At 41.9% G+C, this 21,393-nt stretch overlaps 1 protein-coding gene across 1 annotated transcript; it reads right to left on the bottom strand.

Annotated features, from left to right (window-relative positions):
• Window positions 1-14,781: 14,781 nt before the first annotated feature.
• LOC149104939 (uromodulin-like) lies at window positions 14,782-20,735 on the bottom strand. The gene is made up of 4 exons (XM_089272298.1): window positions 20,430-20,735; window positions 20,072-20,221; window positions 16,162-16,290; window positions 14,782-15,478 (listed from the first exon to the last, which is right to left on the bottom strand). Exons 1-4 carry the CDS (start codon window positions 20,728-20,730, stop codon window positions 15,114-15,116), a joined length of 945 nt encoding a protein of 314 aa, XP_089128424.1. The 5' UTR covers window positions 20,731-20,735; the 3' UTR covers window positions 14,782-15,113.
• Between the last annotated feature and the right edge of the window lie 658 nt (window positions 20,736-21,393).

The following is a 21,393-nucleotide window of genomic DNA, read 5'->3' as shown; positions in this document are numbered from 1 at the left end:
GAGAAGAAGAAGAAGACGAAGAAGAAGAAGAAAAAGACGATGGCGAGATATCCCCACCGAGCCCAAGGTCTCAGAATTCCATCAGCCAAGCGTGATGCAGAAAAATGCTGAAATCATGTCCTTAGGAACCATGGGAGCCGCCGTGGCTCTTGCTCTGGGCTTCGCAACCTCCCTGCTCCATTAAACTCATTCTACGCCATGGACGACAAACTCGCAAGGCAGATCAAAATTTTGTTTTGAACTTTTATTTTTTCCATAATAGCAAACGCGACTATGTCCGACAACAAGCTTGTTACGACCATCATGGAGGCCGCTACTATCACTGGCTTAGCCGCTGGCATCGGCTGGGCCGCAAAAAAGGTTGTAAAAGAGAATTTTACTTCTGATCTCAGCAGCAGTGCGATGAATTACGTGAAGTTCACCGCCGTCATGGCGGGTAGCATTGTGCTCAAACAGTACCTCGAGGATCAAAAAATCCTTCCTACCAGCGTCTGAATTTTTTTTGATTTGAAGAAAAAAAAAAATCTTATATTGCACCATGGCAAGTATTGTAAGCATCGGGGATAATGTTTACGAGGCTGTTTTGAGAGCCGCGAGAGAAAAAGAAAAGAGCTACGATGAAGCAGTCAAGGAGTTTCTAGAGGTTTTCGATGAATTAGTTCTCGACCGCGAAAAAGTAGTTTTCGACTGGGTTGTGGCAAACATGCATATAAATGCGGAGTCTCTTAAAAAGAGCTACGATCAAGACGTCGAGGCGTATCTAAATGCTCGAGAAAAATACAAGACCGAACCCAAAAAACTTCTCGACTGGATTGCGACCAACTCCCGAATACATGCGGAAGACAAGAAGAACCTCGAGTACAGAGTTTGAAATCAATGATTTGAAAAAAAGCTTCCGATATATAGCACCATGGCGAGAATCGCGATTATGGTTGGTGGGGCTGTGTTGAACGCCACGGCTTTTATCGGAGGCAATTATCTGGCCAGGGCGCTTGGCGGGGGCGACAAAGCTCTCGAGGCGTACCAAGCGACTTACGCCAAATACATGCGCGACCGCACCCATCTTCTCGACTGGATTGCGACCAACGCGCAAATAAAGGCGGAGGCCAAGCAGAACTTCACCAACCCTGACTATGCCTTCAAACTCTACAACCAGGCGCATCCTGACGAACGAATGATACCCCCAAAAGAGCCCAAGTTCTCAGATTTCTATCAGCCAAGCGAGCAGCAGAAAAATGGTGAACTAATGTTCGTGGGCGCCGGGGCGCTCGCTCTGAGCTACGCAGCCTTCCGGTTCCTTTATACGTTTTTACGCCTTACTTATAGTAACGCTATGGACGACAAACTCGCAAAGATATGCTACAGCCCCGGGGGCTACTGGAAAGGTATTGCCGCGATCAAAAAATTATCCGAAGCCGCCAAGGTACCTGAAGAAACCGCAAAAAAGTGGCTGATCAAGTAAGCGCTCTGGCAGATATTCCTCCCCGCGCCGAGGCGAATTCTTCGGCCGAAATTCGACGTTCCCACACCCAACTCGGTCCACCAGGCGGACCTTCTTTTTCTGCCGCACGACAAACTGCCCCGCGGGCGCAAAGTTTTCAAATACGCGCTGACCGTTGTCGACTTGGCCAGCCGCTACAAAGAGGCCGAACCCTTGACTTCGAAAAATTCTGATGGGGTTGCCCAGGCCGTTCAGAAGATTTACAAGCGCGCGGCTCTGAAATGGCCTCAAATGCTGCAGGTTGACCCAGGGCGCGAATTCATGGGAGCTGTCACAAAAGAGATGGAAAAGCACAAAACATATATCCGGCGCGGGCGCGTTGACATTCACCGCGACCAGGCCATTGTTGAACGTTTCAACCGCACCCTGGCTGAGCGCTTGTTCAGGCACCAGTACGCCGTTGAAATGCAACTCCCTGAGGGCCAGCGGTCCACTGCCTGGGTGAAAAGACTTCCAGAAGTTGTTTTGGCTTTGAACAACGAGGCAACAAGACTTACAGGCAAGAAACCCGCCGTTGCCATCAAGAAAAAGCTGTTTATTCAAAGCCATCAACACCTTATTCGAGGCCTGTTGGAGAAAGGGAAAAAAAGCTCTACTCTCTCGTCCAAGTTCGTTATCTCTACCAACCCGGAGAGCTTGAAGGGGGTGCAAAAAGAGCCACAGATCCAATCTGGTCTTTGAAGGTTTTCAGCATTGAAAGATCTTTTACCAAACCGAATCAACCCGTTCTCTACTATTTGCACGATGGCCCCGAGCGCGGCTTTGTGCGTGAAGAACTGCTGGTTGTCCCTCCAAACACCACTCTTCCTCCGGCTGACGTGAACTAAATGTGAAATTCGATTGGTTCGGTGAAGATTCCATCATCCATCACCCACTGTTTGTCGTAATACGCACTCAGCCCCAGCTTCTGCTGCTCGTAAGTGGTAATCCACCCGTCCCGCAGCTTGAAACCTCTGTTAGTTGCCATATCCTTGTTCCCTTCCAAAGCTTCCTCAAAACGCTACCACGTGACCTCGTTCTGCTTCTTCGACATCCCCTTCGCGCTAAACTTCTTTTTTTCGCCCTCTACTTCGTCGACGTAATAGCACTTCGAGCAGAGCGCGATCATCCGGCTGCCGTCGCACTCAAGCTTGAAGAGACCTGGGGTTCGACCGCTCCACTTGTCCCAAGACAGCCACTGGTTTTTTTCCACCTCGAATTCTTGCTTCAGCTCTGGCCGGACAATGTCTTCGAGCCGCTCACCGGAGATTGCCATGTAGAGGCTGTCCATCTGGATCAGCTCGAAATCTCTTCTGTCGAAATACCTGTCGAGAAAGTCGTAATATAACTCCAGCATCCGCAGCTTTGCCAGCTGATAGACAGCGATTCCGACCTGAAACGGCCGCCTGATTGTGATCCGTGGCTTTCGGCTTTCCAACTCATACGCCGACCCGACCTCTTTACGATCAGAGAAATACGCGTTCCGCAAGGCTCTGTCGACTACCTTCTCTTCTTTGGTGTAAATCACGTTTGTTTGCCGCTCCAAAGCTTCGATAAGCTTCCCATACGCACTGTTTCCCAGCAGTTTGAACGCTTCAGGGAGCGGCGCTTTGCTGTTGTCCGCGTCTCCTGTCCGGCGCGCCTCTGTCAGCTGCTCCACGAACCAGGGAAAGGTCTTGGCCGGTTGGTAGTCGATTGTTCTGTAAACCTTTGTTACCACCGCCGCGTGGTTCACTACCAGAGGAGCAGAGGAGCGTACACCAGCATCCGTTCTGCAGACAGCGCCGCCACAAGTTTTTTTCCGTCTCCACGTTTTCTGCCAGTTCTAGCCAAGTAATCGAGCATATGTTTCGGTACAGCTTTGCCAGGAACAACTTTGTTGTAAAAGAAAGGACACATCTCAAACTTTGGGTATAAGGGCTTTGGAATCTCAATGTCGACTTCAGCAAATCCAAACCAGTTTCCTTTTTTGAGCCTGCTTGTTAGCACTTGCGCCGCCTCCGCTTGGAACTCGTCGTTGTAGTGCACGACCCTCCCCTTCCCGCAAGGCATTTCTCTGAGCATGGTCGAAAGATACAGAGCGTTGGAGTCGTATCCAACGATTTTTTTGCAAAGACGCGGCTCTGCAACTCGATGGGGCCTTATCCTCGTCACACCAGCTTCATAACGCCTTGTGAAAACCAGGCTCGGGTCTCCTACAACAGCTTTTTTCAGAATCTCATACTCTTCTTTGCACGGGCCGTAAAGCTCTGCGCTCCGCTCAACCGCTCCTTGGAGCAAGTAATGCAAACTCACACTTGAGATGCTGACAGCGTCTTTCAGGATGTCGACCCCCTTCTCACTGTAGAAGGCTCTCATCTTTTCCAGAGCCTCAAGGCCGGGAGCCACATCGAGATTGTTGTAGTAACGCAGCCAGTCCGCGAAGGTACGCATTCGCTTAACTTCGAACAGTCTCTGGCACCCCCTCCACTCTTCTATCGTGAGAACGTAATCTCCCTTTAGCTTCGAATACCACTCTGGATAGTCTAGAAGCCCCAGATAATCAAGCTTTTCGGGGTTGTCGAGCCACTCGTACGGTAACCACGATTTCTCTGACGCACATCTGTAGGCTTTCACCCATTCTCGTAGCTTGTCCCCGGGCCAAGGTAGTTGATGATGTTAAGGAAACGGAAGCCCCAAGTGAGCAAGAACATAATTTTTCCCCCCTTTTTGCCACTCTAACTTTTCCTGTTGTGTCAGCTAGGCGGCCTGCGAAGTGGTTTCTGATCAGATTCAGATCGTAACTGCCTGAGTTGAACCCGACGACAGGAACCTGGTCGCACCATTCCTCGATTTTTTTTTCTGCGCTTTTGGCAGCAGTCCAATCGAATCTGGAATAAACCTGGGCCCTAATTCTTTTTCCGCGTCTATCCAGCTCTTCCATAAACTTGCGGACCAGCTCCGCTGGGTCTGTGTCCTGGATGTGTGTTGGCTCTCTTTCAAGGGTGTCGCCAACGCTCACCGAAATTGGGATGTGGACGTTTTCGACCGTGTACATGGGCGTAAGCTCCTTCCGCTTATTGCAATTGCCATACGCCTCGAAATCGTAAAAGATCACGTGCGGGTAGATTTTTGTTTCGCGCTTCGGTAAGTCAACGACAGCGTTTTTCCCTACTTCGCAGGCCCAACCCTCGACCACGCGGTAGCCAGTCTTTCGAAGAGCTTCCGTGCGTTTCATTGTGGCTTGGTACCTGTCTTCGCGTGTTTGGTCGCCGCGGTCAATTATTTTGTCGCGATCGTGCGGGAAACATTTTCGCCATCCGTGCCAGTGGCATCCGTGATATTGGAATACGGTCCTTTTTCCGGATTGTACCCATCCACAGGCGCCCCCTTAATCCAGCACTCACCACCGTGCCCGCACATTGAGTGGTGAATGTGGATTTTCCGCATCCTGGATTCTAGAACTAGCCACCTTAGCGATTCTTCTGAGGCGAAATTCTTTGGGTAGAAAACTGTCGGTCGCTCTTTCACTATTTCGCCCTTAAAATCCATTACCGTTTTCCTTGCGCACATGTTTGGGCATGTCGTTGAAGGTGGCAAGCTTGTGTGAATCTCTGTCGGCAATCCGTGCATTCAAGTGTTTTCGCCAGCTTTTCGATGTCTTTTATCACGAAGGCGTGCCCTTCATAAATACCGATTGTCAGGAGGTATTTCAGCTTGGCCGGCGGGCTTCTTCTGTGGTGCCATACCACTTCTCCATCTTCCCCGCGCTCAGGCTCATACACACGTATAACGAGCCAAGCTGAGACATCTTTGCCATGATTCATATGTATTTCGACCTTGCTAATTTCGTCCAGAGAAGTTTTTGGCGCGTCGGCAGGCATTTTTTCGAGTTTTAAGAAACTCTTTGCTAGACTGCGGGCTGCTTTTGTACTTCGATGGGGGAGAGCTCCTTGGTGCACGGCAATACAGCGCCATAGGCACAGGTTGTCTTTATAGGTATCCAACGCCACCATAGGTCCTCCTCGCCCACGCTCAAGGTTGCGTAGCCAGTCTGGCAAGGGGCCTGTTCCCAAAAGCGGCTGACGGTCAAGCACGACCTTCACTTCGACTTTGTAGAATCTTATGAACACCCACTTAGTTCAAGGTCGCTCTATATCGTTAGATTCCAGGCGCTTCGCCTCCTGTTTACTTAACCATTCCTCCGCTTCAGAAAGCTCTCTTATTTAAGGCGTGCCTTCCTCCTTTTTAGGGTGATTGTAGTACTCTATTACCGCCCCATCTTCAATGTTTCGCAGCAGGAAAGAGTAAACGTACCTTACGTAAAACAATGTGTGGACTTCTTCTCGAATCTTTGCCATAACTTTCGGCACCAGGCTTCTTCCCAGCTCTCTGTTGAAGCTCCAGCGAATGAAGCGCCTCCCTTTTTCCTCTACCCCCTCTTCTTTTTCCTCATCATCCAGATTTTCAAGCTCTTTATCGTAGTCTTTCAACGTTCGGCTCCTATTTTCTGAGAAGGGGTCGAACAGCCTCAGAAGCTCTTCCTGTTTTCTATCCCTCTTTTCCCGGGGAGGCCTCCTTCGTTGGAAAGGTTTAGGGCGCAATGGTTTACGTAAACGCTTCGCCGTTTCTCGGGCGATGGGTTCGTCCAGAACTTTCTCAACAATCTTTCGGACAGCCGGCACTTTTTCTGGAGGTAATAATTGGTCTAATAAATACTACAGCGCCGCTGGGTCGATTTTCGCGAGTTTTTCTTCCAGACTTTCTTCAAAGTTTTGGCCAACTGAATGCGTTTGCGACTTGCTCATCGAGGAACCAGTATAACGTAAGGTGTCATTTCTCTAATTGTGTTGCCTTGAGCTCGAGCAAAACAAGTTCAAAATCTTTCTTTGCTTTTTTGAGCTTTCGCCTTAGCCGCTGCTTTGTCGCGCTCTCTCCGCACCCCATGCATAACCGGTAGTCGCACAGTACCCAGACTCCGCAGCCGCGACATGGGTCCGGCATTTTCATCCCTTTCTTTAGCTGGTAGTTGTGCTGTCCGCAAAAAGCCCCGACACACCTCTTTCTGCAGCTTTCTTTCCGATTCCGCATTAACCACTCGCAGTTTCTTCTTCCTAGAACCATTGCCGGCGTTCGAACGGTATAACAGAGATGCCGTTTGTTTCTAATTGATGGGCCGCCCTCCCGGTTTTCGCAATTCCGCAGTAGTATATAGGGGATTAAATGAATAATGTTTTTCAGAGGAAGAAGTCTTTCCCTCTTCCACGACCCCCAGCTTAACACCGAAGCGAGCTTGTGATCTTCGGTGTTAAGCTGGGGGTCGTGGAAGAGGGAAAGACTTCTTCCTCTGAAAAAGGTTATTCATTCAATCCCCTATATACTACTTAAACATTATATTCTATAGCTCTCCATGCACATAAGTTGACTACAAGTTAGCTAAATGCCATTCAAGAAACTGAATTTACATCATGCTTTATCAGTTTTCACATTTATGTCTCGTGGAAAGTGGTAAGATAGTATTGAGCTAACACAAGCTGGAAACTTGAAGTCGAAATTTCAGCTCATTCCAAGTCACTGTCTCAAAAGAGATGGCGTGTTTTGTCTTTGTCATTCAGAGCTATTTCTACTCGTGTCAATTTGACTCTTCCTGTTCTTACAAAGACATCCTGTTTAAATTACGCACTTATTATGTAAACAAAATATTCCTATCTGCGGGTTTGTCAACGGCGCCTACAGGAAAGAATTTCTTCTTGTAGGCCTGGCCTATTTCAATGAAAGAAACGTTGCAAACTCATGTTTTTACAATCACTCATATAAAAACCTTCAACGTCGTCGACATCTACCGTGTTCCGCAGCTTTGTTTTGGTTCCTTATTATGAATTTTCATGATAAAGTTAGCCTGAATGTTGAATACATATCTATAACAGGACGTCATTGCGACTTGCACTGTTCGCTTAATATATTCCTCGGTTTTGTTAACGTTTAGACAAAAGGCAGGATGTTGAACATTATATTTTACAGGTCTCCATGCGTATGATTGTCATACGCTAAAAGTTACTTTATTAATTCAACGCCATCCAAATGATTGGATTTAAATTTATTCTTTTCCTTTGGCGAACATATTGTCCCTTTTTTAATTTTGTCATACTCATGAAAAAAAATTATCAGGCGTCAAGTTACGCTTGCAATGTAAATATGACAGATTTTATTTTTTCGAAGACGTTTCACTTTGTTTTTTTTTTTTGCAAAAAAAAAAAAGAGAGAGTTTTTTTTCGTAAAAAATAAAAGTGCTACAGCCGAACCTCCCGTAAGCGACCATCCAAAATGTCAAGCTTAGGTGGACGCTTACAGGAGGTGGTCGCTATCGAGAGCGCAAACCTTTTTGCCCATCAAAATTTTGCCTCATTAGCATGTGATAACTGCAGAGTCTTACCCATATTTTAAATGTCTTATTCATCAGAAAAGTCAATTTCGAGAGAAAAACCGGTACTTTTCGCTGAGAAAATTTCTATCTCTTGTACTACTCAGGAATGCGATAATGTTACAACATCTTACAGTGTGTCTTGTTGTCATATTTTTGGTCTCTAATCTGTTCCGTGGTCGCTCACTGAAGGTTAAAAACAAAAGAAAATTTAAAACTTTTAGCTCTAGAAGTGGTCGCGGTCGCTTACGAGAGGTGATCGCTTACAAGAGGTTCCAAACAAAGTGATCTGACTTGGAAACTCTGTATTTTGGAAAACTGGTTGCTTACGGGAGGTGGTCGCAACCGGCGGTTCGACTATATACTACATGTTATTATGTCACTCTTGGTCTAGAGGCAAAGCAACAAAAGACGACCACATGTATAATTTCCAAGTTAAAAGTTTAACCCTTGGTAACCATTCACTGAATGGTAATTTCATTTCCGGTCGGTGCGAAGACGGTTAGCAAACATCACTGACATGCGCAGAATATTGAAGTCATTTGTTGTTTCCAATAGGCGTTGCAATCTGTCACGCTCGTCCTTGCTAAAGGTCTGTCTCCTCAAGAAGGCTTGTATGTACACCGAACAATAAGGGACCATTCAATATTTATGCTTTAGGGGAAGGGGGAGGGGGGCTGGAAAGTAAGAGGGGGGATGATCAAAAAATGAGAAAATGAAGAGGGGGTCACTAAAATGAATAAGGATAGGAGTGGGACGGGGCGAGGGGCTATGTATTTCTTTTAGCCATATAGTGCATACCGGTGAACACTTCCAAACAGTCCACTTACATGGGTCAACTAATACAAAAAAAAGTCACGACAGTGAGAGAACGACCTCAAAATATTGCGCCCAGATCGGGTTTGGCCAGAGACCTGTGCTACAACAGGTACTCTGTCACTGTTGGTTTCCTTTTGAATCACTCTCGCTTTCCGATTAATTTGAGCTGCAAAGATGCGAAATAACGATATCATCTCCGCTGTCACTTTCCGCATCAGAACTGCTGTCCATATCATCGTCACTGTTATCATCTTGCAGTACTTCGTGCCGCTGAAGAGAGACATGGGTATCAAGTACCTCACCCATTCTGATCAAGGCATGTGCAGTGACTCGTTGCACCTTATCATTTTTCTTGCCCTTTAATTGAAGGTTGAAATGACTGACGGATACTTGTCAAGCTCCTGATTGCTTAATTGCCCAACTTTACCAGTGCGACAAGGAGTGTTCCAATCATAGTCCTCGAAGCATTCCTGTTTTTTCTGCTTGCGTTTCCTGTTGTCTCTGCTTGCATTTCTCACGTCATGTATCTGTTTAAGTTTGCATCCGGTCTTGCGGGTTCTTTAGCATTATTTTCTTTTGACATGCTTTTAACAACACGATTCTTTGCTATTTCATTGAAAAAGTATTTTTGGATTGAACAATTTGCATGGCAGAAATTGAATGACGATGTGAGGCCTGTTCTCATTATATATTTCTTTCATTATCTATATTTATGTTTCTTTATATTTTATTTCTTCCATGCCGGCTGCCTTGGAATTCATCACCAAAATTGGGAACTGGAACAGAGAGTAACAGCGAAGGCTATTTTAAGTACTTGTATAAGGACCTAAAGCACGAAAGGCCCAAGTAATTCAACAAAATACTCCCAGACATGTACAAACATGCACAAGCTAGACTACGAGTAGTCCCTCTTTCGCTTAGTCCGTCGTGCGTGACGCGAAAGAAAACCGCGAGAAAACAAAATGGCCACGCGAAATCCGCCTAAGCCCAAGAGTTTCCCCTTTCACGGCCGAGGGATTTTTCGGTGTAGGATTTCTCATCTTGACGTCCTCTTATTATCGCCTGTTGTCAATAACCCCGGGAGATATCCTGAATAACATTGCTCTGGCAAAAACATATGCCGTGAGAAGTATATCTTCGTTCAGTGTTTTTTCAGCGAAACTGCCAAAGACGTTTTAAAAAGAAGACGGCGAATGAGGCATCTTGTAACGATTTTCGCTGCGTCTGTAAGTGTAAATATAAAAGTTATTGCGAAAATTTCAAATGCAGAGTTTCAACCGAGAATTTACATTATGTGTTTGACATAGGAGATCATCCAACTGCGGTGAAATGTTTGCCGATAGCAGCGGAAAGTTTCAGGTGAATGTCCGGTTTCAAGTGAAAGTCCGGTTAAATCTTTCAAATGGACGGCAGAAAGGCCAAGCTTAGTGAATTTATATTCGCTGACTTGGACGATGCTGCTGAGCGGCGAAATCACTAACACGCTCGCAGTCGGGTTGGAGGCGGAAAGCTTTGCCAAACAAAACACTGGATAAATTTGAATCTTTCCAAAGCCTGTTGGCAAATTCGCAAGAACATCACGGCTTGCGAAGCGCAATTCCAGCACTTCGATTTGCTCTGGTACCACTTCGATTCGCTCCGGTTCCAAAACATTCCCGCAAGACGTCACACGCACCTCGAATGTTGTCAACGTTGTCAGCGTTCGTAACATAAGCCAATCATATTTTTGCGTTGTGCGAGCAACGCATAATTCAAACTCTTGGGCTTAGGCGGTAGTCCCTCCTTTCGCGCGGCCATATTTTTTCTCGCGGTTTTATTCCGCGTCACGCAGGACGGACTAAGCGAAAGAGGGACTACTCGTAGTCTATGCACAACCCTATTTGCTGGATAACTTTACAAGGAAAGGAAAAGAAGATTTCAAACCCAAAAATATCATGAAAAGGTCAAGCATGACTTGAGTGTTCTTTATTTCTGAAACAAATGAAGCGTCCTGTTTTAAATTGATGAGAATGTCCCCGACACAACTAAGGCCTAATCATATAGGCATTGTGTCCAAAGGTGTTAAAAAATTCGAAAAAATTATGTCCCAAATGAAAAAGGAAGAAAATTAACATCCCATCCAATTTGGGGACACTTTTTAACAGAAATAAACTTACGCCATGGGCCAGTGAGCACTATCAGTATACTAAAGCAGTGCAAGAGGAACTTGCTCAAATAAAAGGAGATGTCAGTGACAAATAAGAGAAGTTTTTAAGCATAAAGCAAAGTCTTGACCGAGCCTTCAAAAGTTTCCCAAATAAGACAGGAATGAAGAACGGAAGACAAAAAAAAAAAAATAAATAAATAAAAAATAAGCTGAAAAGAGAAAGAGAGAGCGCCCAAACAAAATCCAAGAAGAAACAAGGCGTAAAATCATCAAACGTGATTCTGAGGAAGCCTACAAGTGTATTACAAAACAAATGCTTTTGTTAAATGAACTAGAAAAATTGAGAGTAGACTGGCACAAAGCTCGATTAGCAAGCCTCATTAACAAGGGAAATTGGCATCCAGAAGCAAGGATATGTGTACTTGCGCTTATGCAAAGCTCACCGATTAAGAATTAGAGGCAAACTGCCATGATGAGGAAGGACATAGTGAAGAAGAAGTGAAAAGTGAAAAAGATGATTGCAAAGAAAGAAAGAAGTGGTGGAGGATAATAAAGAATTCAATGAAAGAAATTAAGTGTCATTGTCAGAGAGATCCGGGCAGTACCAAAAGATCGAGGTCGGCCCTTTACCTTCATCTTTTCACAGTATAAAAGCTATTCGAAAAGATTAACAACCATGACATTTAAAGGAATTTTATTTGACATTGGGCACCAGTGTAGCGTGATAGTGCGCAAGTCATTGTACGGTTTGAAAATTGTATTTAGATTGAAAATTAATTGGTTTCCGGTGGAATCTGTCAGAAAACTAATAACTTCGTGGGATGCGAATTTAACCAGGAAAGAAATTTTGGTGGGATAAGAGTTAGTTTCATCCTCAACTTGAATTTCGTTTAAGTTGTTTTGTTGCTATTTGAAATCTATTTTTGCATCATGAACAAATTAATCAACAGTAATTCCAGCGCTTTTCTTTTGACTCCTGGTGTCTGTTGTCGCACGGAAAACTTGACAGAAGCACTTTCGTGGTACCGGCCCTTTGAATAACTCTAGCGCTGTGGTAAATATAACTGAACATACATGTATATGTATAACTTAGTTGTACTAATCCCATCGAACATTACATTATTTTGAGTAACAAAGTGAATAATATTTGCTGTTATAATAATAAAGGGTCCTTATTCATAGTTTTAAATAGACGTTAAATCTTACAAGGTACTTATAGACTGTCCCAATAATAACAATTTTTAAGTATAATCCAACTTGTAATTTTAGGCATTTTGTAGTTTCGGCAAGAAACTGTCTCGCATGCAAATGAGAAAAGTTGAAAAGGGTTATTGATATTCATTACTTATTGATTAACATATACGAAATTAAATAACAAAGGTACTGGACGTATATCTGTAAGTGACTATTGTCTGTTTGTATACCTTATACCATGTTAGCACTACAACTTAAATATATTTACAAATTAAAGTAAGGAATTTGACCATTTCCTAAAAGAAGCTTGTCTCTGGAAATAACTTCGTTGCCTGGATTCTATCACTGTGGAGTTAAAGTGCCCATAATGTCAAAAAAAATTTTTCGCTCATCTAATTTTACATTTCACCTAATGAACTTCTGAGAAAAAATTTTTCGTTTCGATAAAATGCAATTTTTTTATAAGATTTTAAAGACGTTCAAATTTGCCGCCATTTTGGTCCACCATTCGCACTAGTCTTCCTCGTTTTGAAGTGAGTCGTGACGTCGGTTCAGGAACACGTGATTTGGGTCATGATTTATCTGACTTGAAAACAAGCGGAAATTTCGCTTCAGAGTTGTCTACATTTAATCGAAAATGCCGGAAAGGTGCGTTGCCGCTCTTTGTAACAACGTTAATGATCCAGAAAACAACATCAGTCTTTATCGTCGGTTCCTGAACCTACGTCACAGGCATCAGGCTCGTGGCCATTTTGAGCTCGTTATTCTTGTGATCAGTGGCAGGGGTCGACTGCAAGAAAATAGAATTTTCAACTTTGTAAAGATTCGTAAAAATATTACGTTTTATCCTAATCGAAAAATTCTTTCGCAGAAGCTCATTAGGTGAAATGTAGAATTAGATGAGCTAAAAAAAACCGTTTTGACACTATGGGCACTTTAACTAAGGAATATGAAGACTAAGATCACGAAATAATGTCTTAATGACTAAACGCAAAATCTCTGAAGAATATCATTAAAGAATTAAACAAAGTTTAATGTAAATCGATGTGATAAAAAGTGGAATTCTCAAATCAATCTGATTAGAAAAGTTCAGTGAAACACTACAGAGAATTTTGAGACAGATGTTGGGCTAAAGAGAGAGGAGACAAACTGAATTGTTTCTTGGTTAGATTACCGAAGGAAGAGTTTTTTTTTATAGAGTGAGGAAAGAGGCAAAATGTCTGGAGGAGATTTCTTTTGTTGGCGTCTTAATATGTACATTATGTACACATAATTTACCAGCTCAACATGCTGCAACAGAAATCAGCAACCTTAGAACTTTCAGAGAAGAGATAATTTCTTTTGTAAAATCCGCCATATTGTTACTGGAGAGTTCTACCACCGTCACTCCACATCAGCATAACTAGCTATGATATCAGCCGGCATTTTCAGCTGTGCAAAGAATCCGTAATTCTCTCCTCTCTACCCGTCCTGTACAAGCGCCTGACGCTATCGCATTCATTGGTACTACGGCGGCTAAAACCGTGAGCCAAAATCTTCGTCACGCCTTGTGTAAATTTTTCACAACGTCGCCTGTGTCCTTTCGTAAATCCGACAAAACCTTAGTGGTTCGTGTCTTCGAAATAGCCGCTGGCGTGGCTTAAATACAGGCGTTTAGTGTATGTTTGTAAATATTCCTGAAGAGGTCTACTAATAGTTTAGTGTTTAATTTTAAACTTAAAAAATTTAAACCAAATTTAAAAAGAAACAAAAAGTTGTAATTAAAAAAAAAAAAAAAGTCAAACTTCTCGGTCTGCTTATACTACAGAAACTAGGCTATGCTACTAAGTTACATTTACGAGAAGTTCAGTACTATTTTATACAAATTGATTGTATAATGCCTGGGATGTCAGCAAATTTTAATTTTGACTGTCGTCTGGGCAATAGCCAACCATGTTTACTAAAGAACTTTGGCATTCCCTACAGGCGATTACACTAGATATATTTTTGAAAAACCAAATCAAACAAAAACACACAGATAAACAAACATACAAAACAAAAGTTTACCTACACCAGCTAAAAACGAGTTATCCCTGTTGTATACTGCTTATAATTTCAATCAAAACTGGTTAAAGAAGTGTTGAATAACTTTTAAACAAATTAAGCTAAACCGATAGGACGAGCAGTTTTCAAGATAAGACAAAGTAATGGTTGTTCCGTGCAATCAAGAAAAATTGTTACTCAGGCTTTCATATCAAATTTCTTTTTAGAGTCTCTTGTCTTGAGGAATGGAAGTTATGAAAGTTTTAAATAACCCTCACTTTTCACAAATTATATAAACGACGGAATATTGAAAACATTGTCAGATTTTAAGTTTTTCTAATCACACTCTATTTCCCTCTCTATAAACAAGAGCAAATGGATTACTCAAATCACCGACAAGAATAGACCTGCGTTGATTCAATGTCTTTACTGCAGGGCCAAACAAATTTCTCAGAAGCTCTCTTAGAAGACAAAATGTCCAAAGTTATAGCAAATCAACTTGAGCAACTAATTTCTTTAAAGCCTTTACTGTTGTTAAGAGAATGCGAGTTACTTTGCTAATGCTATTCGAATTGATATTATTTCTATTCATCTACTAGCTCACTGTACAGCGTTACAGTGTCTTGCCTAAAAAAAACTGACCTCTTATGTCACACCGTCAAGTCTTCTCCCGAGAAACGCCTGAAACTCGATGTGCATTTTATTTGTTTATAGTGGTCAGGTTGTTCGTAATGCAGGTTTAAGAGTTGATGGAGGTTTAAAGTTTTCTTTCATGGGTAAAGTATTTTCTTTGCTAATTTTTAGAGGACTTAGAGCTTGTCAGCCGTCGTCAAAAGTTGAGAGAAAAAAATGGCTTAAGTTTATAATTGAGTAACACTAATTTTGGACTAGCTTGGTCATGCTTTGAACAACCAGGCCATAGTTAAGTTTTACTGTAGGTAATCATGTCGGGAAGTAATATCCCGCTTGGCACTAAAGGAGACAATGATCTAAGTCTCTTGCCACTACTATTCAATTGAAGCTAACTGAAACGTACACATGCTATGATCAGATTAGTCAGCACTGCAATATCGGGCAGGACAATGCCTCAGGAAATATAACTTGTAGATATAATAGGAACCGCAGTTCTTTAATTGAATGGGGAATGATATGCCACAACAGTCGTTAGACCTATGAATGCAGACGTTTCTTGAGACTGTACCCTCAGCCACTGTAGGATGACCACTTCTCAACCAGATAGGACAGGCTGTATCACAACGGAACTCTGGTGGACATGTGGTCACCATTTTTGTGCCTGCAGCTCCTTGGAAGCGATACCAGCCATTGAGTGTAGTGTCACATTTGGCGACGCCTTGTGTTGCGTAGTCATGTTTTCTTTTTGCATCGGACAGATTTTGGTAGTTTTTACATACGTCAACTAAAAAAAGCAAACAAAGTAATACGTAAATAACTCTCCCCTGATCCGTAGATATCTCTTTCGTGTTGTGTTGTTGCGTGTTACTTGTAGTTTGAATACAGTCACTTCATATATTTTGTTCAATTTTACATCACTTTATTACATCCGGTCATGCACAAACATTTCTATATGATTTGTCTTTGTTTCCATTTTTCCTGGGAACAAGGTTGTTAAAAGATCTCGCCACCGAAATATAGCTTCTACAATAGGTATTAATTACCACCTTTTTGTCTGTTTATACGAGAAAATCTTCATATTTACATTTGAAACTTCCAGTTCAAATGTCGTTGGGTAACCTGTAGGCAAGCCATTGGTGAATAAATGTTTCCCTCAGGCGATGATGTTTATCGACTTTATGTGTGAGAACATCGCAATCAGCGCCAGTGTTTCTCCACTAAGGTATGTTTAGTCTCTGGCATTGGATAAACCGCTGGAGGAATACCATGTGGGATACTTTAATTGACTATGTGGTGGATTCTAACTTCGTATGGTTTATTATTTTTTTTCCTGATACATGACTACTTGTTAAATAGGATACTTAAATGTAGCAAACCGTCCGTACATAATGACAAATAAAGTTTTTTACTGTAGCTAATTAAAACAGAATAGAAGATATCCCTACTAATGATAAAACTGTGTTGCACCTTCACAATTAAGGCCGTTCTTTACAAATCCATCCTTGCACTGGCAGTTGTACGATCCATCCGTATTCTTGCACTCAGAGTTGGCAACAGCATCACATGGGTCGACCTGTGCAGCACACTCATCGATGTCTAAAAACAAAGGGATCTAAGTGTTACTATTTCAATGTCACAATCGATGGTTAAGTGTCCCATTATACGAGCATAAAAGGAAATTCTGGTGGAAATAAACTACTTTACACATGAAAAAAGCAAAAAGAAAAAAAAAAAAAAATCAGAACCTCAAGAGAACCTTGTTACGAAGGAAAATAAGTAGAATTGGCGCCTTAAATCCACTCCAAAGTTTTCACGTTTCTAAAATGATTACAGGGCATATAGAAACATCTATAGCAAATACATTTTATTAGAGAAACTTTCAATGATATCAACCACACAATACTGCCATCTGCCGATCGATTTTAGGCGTTTCAGCCCTATTACTTGCATCTGGTATTACCTCCTGTTATCTACAGCGATTATCTCATTCACACTGTTCCAGTAAAGTCTGGCGCGCAGCTGCAGTTGAATTCGTTCACTCGTCTAAGTAAAATATTTGTCTTCACTTTCAAATAACTCTTAGCATCATTTCGCCTCCACCTGGCCACAGAAGGTGTAAAATCGGCCCTGAAGCCATACCCATCCGGTCAATTCCCCATATGTCTCCCCTTCACCAGATTGGAGGTTATGACAATGGAGCTACACGCCCTAGTGTGTTCAGCATGTTTAACTTTGGGTCGTGTGTCTGCTCAAAGGCAAACTTTTCCAAGGAAATATGCTGTAAAGAAGGAATTAAAACATTTCTGCTGGAAAAGTAAAAATGTTGAAAGTTTCACAGCAACTCGTAAAAAAGGTTTATCTCTTGTCTCCTCGTGGCAATAATAGTCAAAGACGATTGACTTTCTCTTTGTTTTCCCTTTTCCAGTGGCTGTCAATTTTTAGAAAATACACCTTTTGATTGGCTCCCAATCGTTTGTTAACATTGCTGTTTTATTATTTACATGAACTACTACCTGTTTCACATTGTGTGCCATTAAATCCTGGTGCACAGCTGCAGTTGAATCCGTTTACTCGGTCTGTGCAGTTCCCGTTGTTCTTGCAGGGATGACTTGTACAGTCATCGATATCTGTTTTAAGAGGATAAGGTAGAAAGTTAATAACGGTCATACCGTAAAATACCACGTTAAAGCCTCCCCCGATATAAACCCTTGTATTTGCTAACAGAGATATTATACCCGATATAAGCCACCCCCCCCCCTCCGATACGAGCCCATCTAATGTATAAATCAGATAACGTTCTGTTCCTTTCCAGTTGCTCCAGTCACACTAGTGTTTTATAAATGTTTTTGAAACATATTCTCCGTTTATTGTGACTCACAATAAATGTCTTATAAATGTAATGGTTCTAAATGCAATGGTATGTTAGCTTTAATTCGTTGCTCAGATGCGTTATATCTCCTCGTTCCGAAACAATATTTCTATTTTGCTTATATGCCTCCCCCCGGATATAAGCCCCCCCCGTCTTTAAGCCCACACAAAACTCCTTATGACGTTATATGACCCCAAGGCTTTAACGCGGCATTTTACGGTATACGACAGAACCCACAGCAACAATATCTGCAAAATGACCAAAAATGCATAAGATCGTTTATCGGCCTAAATTTCGCTCCTTAGAGACTTGGATAGGTCAACTGGATAGAATTAGGGAGAAAAAAGAAAGTTTTGGAAAAAATGTGCTTTTCTTTAATCAAAAATGCAGAAGCAAAAAAATCTGTGAACATTGCTGTTTTATTATTTACACGAATTATAAGGTTGGTAATGTTATCTGCTACGATTACCTGTTCCACATTGTGTTCCATTAAAGCCTGGTGCGCAGCTGCAGTTGAATCCGTTCACTCGGTCTGAGCAGGCCCCGTTGTTCTTACAGGGATGACTTGCACAATCATCGATATCTGTTTCAAGGTGATAAGGCAGAAAGTTAATAACGGTCACATTCGATAGAACCTGCAACAACCAACAACAAAACACAATAACAAAACTATTCTTGAAGTTAAAAGATGCAACACTGCAAACAACTTAGAAAGAGATTCAAAACCGTAGAATATCAATGAAAATTAACTAGTTTTGACTATAGTTACCTGTTTCACATTGTGTGCCATTAAATCCTGGTGCGCAGCTGCAGTTGAATCCGTTCACTCGGTCTATACAGGTCGCGTTGTTCTTGCAGGGATGACTTGTACAGTCATCGATATCTGTTGTAAGGGAAAAAGGTAGAAAGATAATAACTGTGAGGAGAGAAAATCAGATTATTTAGTAAATTTTACATATTCGGTTTAGATATATTTGCTTAAGTTCATTTTGCATTTCTAAGTTACAGTTTACTATTAATTCCAATTCATTAACCGTAACAAACACCTGCTACTTTTGTTGTAGATCGTACCTGTAATAAGCGCTGAGCTGTAATTACTACCTGTGATAGTCTTTCTGTTAAACTGTTATCTACCTGTATTGTTTTGAAAGTTATTAATGTTGAAAACTACAAATTCCGTTACAGCTAATCGAGCTTCCTGAAATGTATGAGATAATGTTTAACCTTTAGAATTGTGTTTTCGGCTTAAATAGCCGTGCCTTGTAAAATATTCTTTTGTTACGTTCTTGGATTAAAATGATATCGTTGGACCTAAGTGCTGAGTGCTGTTGGCGGCTCTGAAGATATTTCCCTGTAATAGATTCCGGTCCTGATCCTCGCAACCAGAAAGTTTTCACAACTTTTTACAGAAGTGCTTTCCCAGGCCAAAAATCTATTATCACATATCGGTCATATACAATAGAACTTTGCAACAACAAAAATATATGTCTCTGCCCTTTTCAAGCAGTTTGAAAAATAAAAGCACTGCAAGCGACATAGAAAGAGATTAAAAACTCCTAACATCTGAAGGAAAATAAATTTTGGCTACAGTTACCTGTTTCACATTGTGCGCCATTAAATCCTGGTGCACAGCTGCAGTTGAATCCGTTCACTCCGTCTGTACAGGTCCCGTTGTTCTTACAGGGATGACTTGCGCAGTCATCGATATCTGTTTTAGAAGAAAAGATTGAAAGGATTAAAATGCAATAGCTTCTGTTGATATATTTGACGGAGCCCGGCCAGGAGCAAATAGGCAAAAGAGATCACTAACTAAGTAACTTTTAAAATTTTTGCTTTTTATAAAGAAAAACAAAACATCTTCATCAGATATCCATCATGATCAAAATCCAGTCTGGGAATGGCAACGGATCTGCTCCTTGAAATATCTCTGTTCCACACACAACTTCTTGCTGGGTGGGAATCTTCTGGTTCTGACCACCCGCTGTCAGTTGCACGGGGAAGATAGAGCCTGTTTGACTGTTAATTATTAGTCGAGAGAAGATAGCAGACCTGAAACCCATCTTTGTAGCTCTCGGCTTCATGACCTTCATAAATGCTATTGCTATTTTAACTCTAAACAAATAGTTTTGCGCGGATGGAGCCCGATTGGGTTTTAAAGCTAAGCTTCTTCTTTATGAAGAGCATCTCATAGATTAAACAGTCCATGTCCATGTCTTGAACGTTATTTTCGCTATGGGGACGTTTATTGCCGGAAGGGTTTATTAAAACTGACAGTGCTGGTTCGATTACATTAATAGAAAGGTAACATAACTTAAATGTAAAAGTTCGTAAAAAATTGATTTAGCGCCAAGGTTGTACGCATCGCAAATATGCCTTATTTTGTAGAATACAGAGTCTCTAATCATAGAAACAGCCTGGAAGTTGAGGCATTTTATAGCGCGTAGATGTGGCTTATAACAAGAGGTTTGAAAATAATAAATCGAGGTAAAACCCCGAACGTCTAGTTACCTAGTTTAGACATGTCACAACGAGCCAGGACTACCTCGCCAGGTTTAATTGAATCGAACCAGTAATTACCGCTGACTGCATCTTCTCCTTCACTCGCCCTGATCTCGGCGCACGACTCAGCTGGCAACTCGGCAACGGATCCAAGGGGAACTAAAAATAGAAAAGTCAAAAACATTGTTTTTTTCTCGGCGCTTTTCTGTCATTACTAAACACCACTATTGTTAAGCTCTCTTGACGAAAAACTGCGGGCTTTGCTCGTAGTCCTCGGGATGTAATGAGATTCTGGGCACGCCTGTATACGACACAATTACTATCCTCAAAAAAAGATAGAGATGAACTGTTCAAAGAAGAACAATACCTCTTTTCCTGAATCGTTTAATATAGAAGCGATCGCTGTCCGGAGCAAAATCTTCAGGTCTGGCTTCTTTGGTGCGGTTGTTCAACTCACATATGCCTTGGCTGATGACGTAGTTAAGGCTTTGACATCTGACGTCATCATCACACTTGTCTAAACAATTAAGCCAGATTCCGGTCGTCTCCTCGATGAAGGTATGTCTTTTTAACATCATGCCGCGGATGGAATATTCGCCTCGAATTATACACTGCTGAGCATCCAGTTTATAAAACATCTGAGACGTTAGAAGCACCGTGATAGCCATACTTATGCCAGCTTCTGAAACTGTCATGTGGAAAGAAAAATATCAAGTCTTGCATAATATGTTTCTGGCGCCTTACATCAAAAATTTACTTTTAGATGCAAGCGAGCAACTCGCTCTATTATAGCTGAGTGTCAATGAGCAGAAATAGCTCTGAATGGCAGCGACACAACACGCCATCTCTTATTATACGGTGTTGTTTGTAAGCAATCCTGCGAGTAATCTTGAAACAAATGTAAGAAAGACTATAAAATAATAATCTTGAATCAGGTAATAGTCTACTTGAAACGTATTTGTCGAATTCTTGCCCTATACAAACAACGAGAAAATGAAATAGAAACACAAAAAGAGTCTAGAATATCTCAAACAGAGGTGCGGCCTCGATCCGTTACACAATCTCAGTAACGCTCTGTATCTGGGTACCGGCTTGTGACGAAATCATCGAATTTAACTTCAATTTGTGAGAAAACGTGAAAAAATCAGGTTGCGTCCACAATAAAACTGAGAAATTTAAAAACACGGACTATATTTCTACGGTTAGTCTTACCGTCTCCTCTAATCCTTTTCGAAAATGCTCTTCAAATTGGAGAAATTTGAAAACGCCGGCTTGTGTTTTAGTGTGGACGGAAAACATTTTGAAAACAGGGCTTTTCAAGAAGGATGATG

Source organism: Orbicella faveolata, unplaced genomic scaffold (assembly GCF_042242905.1).
Source record: "Orbicella faveolata isolate gen_17 unplaced genomic scaffold, um_ofav_v1 contig_34, whole genome shotgun sequence".
Lineage (NCBI taxonomy): Eukaryota > Metazoa > Cnidaria > Anthozoa > Scleractinia > Merulinidae > Orbicella > Orbicella faveolata.
Note: the sequence above shows the minus strand (reverse complement) of the source record. Positions and strands in the feature narration are given on the sequence as shown.

Excerpts from the sequence above, each read along its gene's own strand:
- LOC149104939 (XM_089272298.1), bottom strand. The coding sequence starts at position 20,730 with ATGGCTATCACGGTGCTTCTAACGTCTCAGATGTTTTATAAACTGGAT. Across the intron at positions 20,222-20,429 it reads TAAACGATTCAGGAAAAGAG|TTCCCCTTGGATCCGTTGCC; the intron begins GTATTGTTCTTC and ends TTCTATTTTTAG. Across the intron at positions 16,291-20,071 it reads TTGTGACATGTCTAAACTAG|ACATCGATGAGTGTGCTGCA; the intron begins GTAACTAGACGT and ends CTTTGTTTTTAG.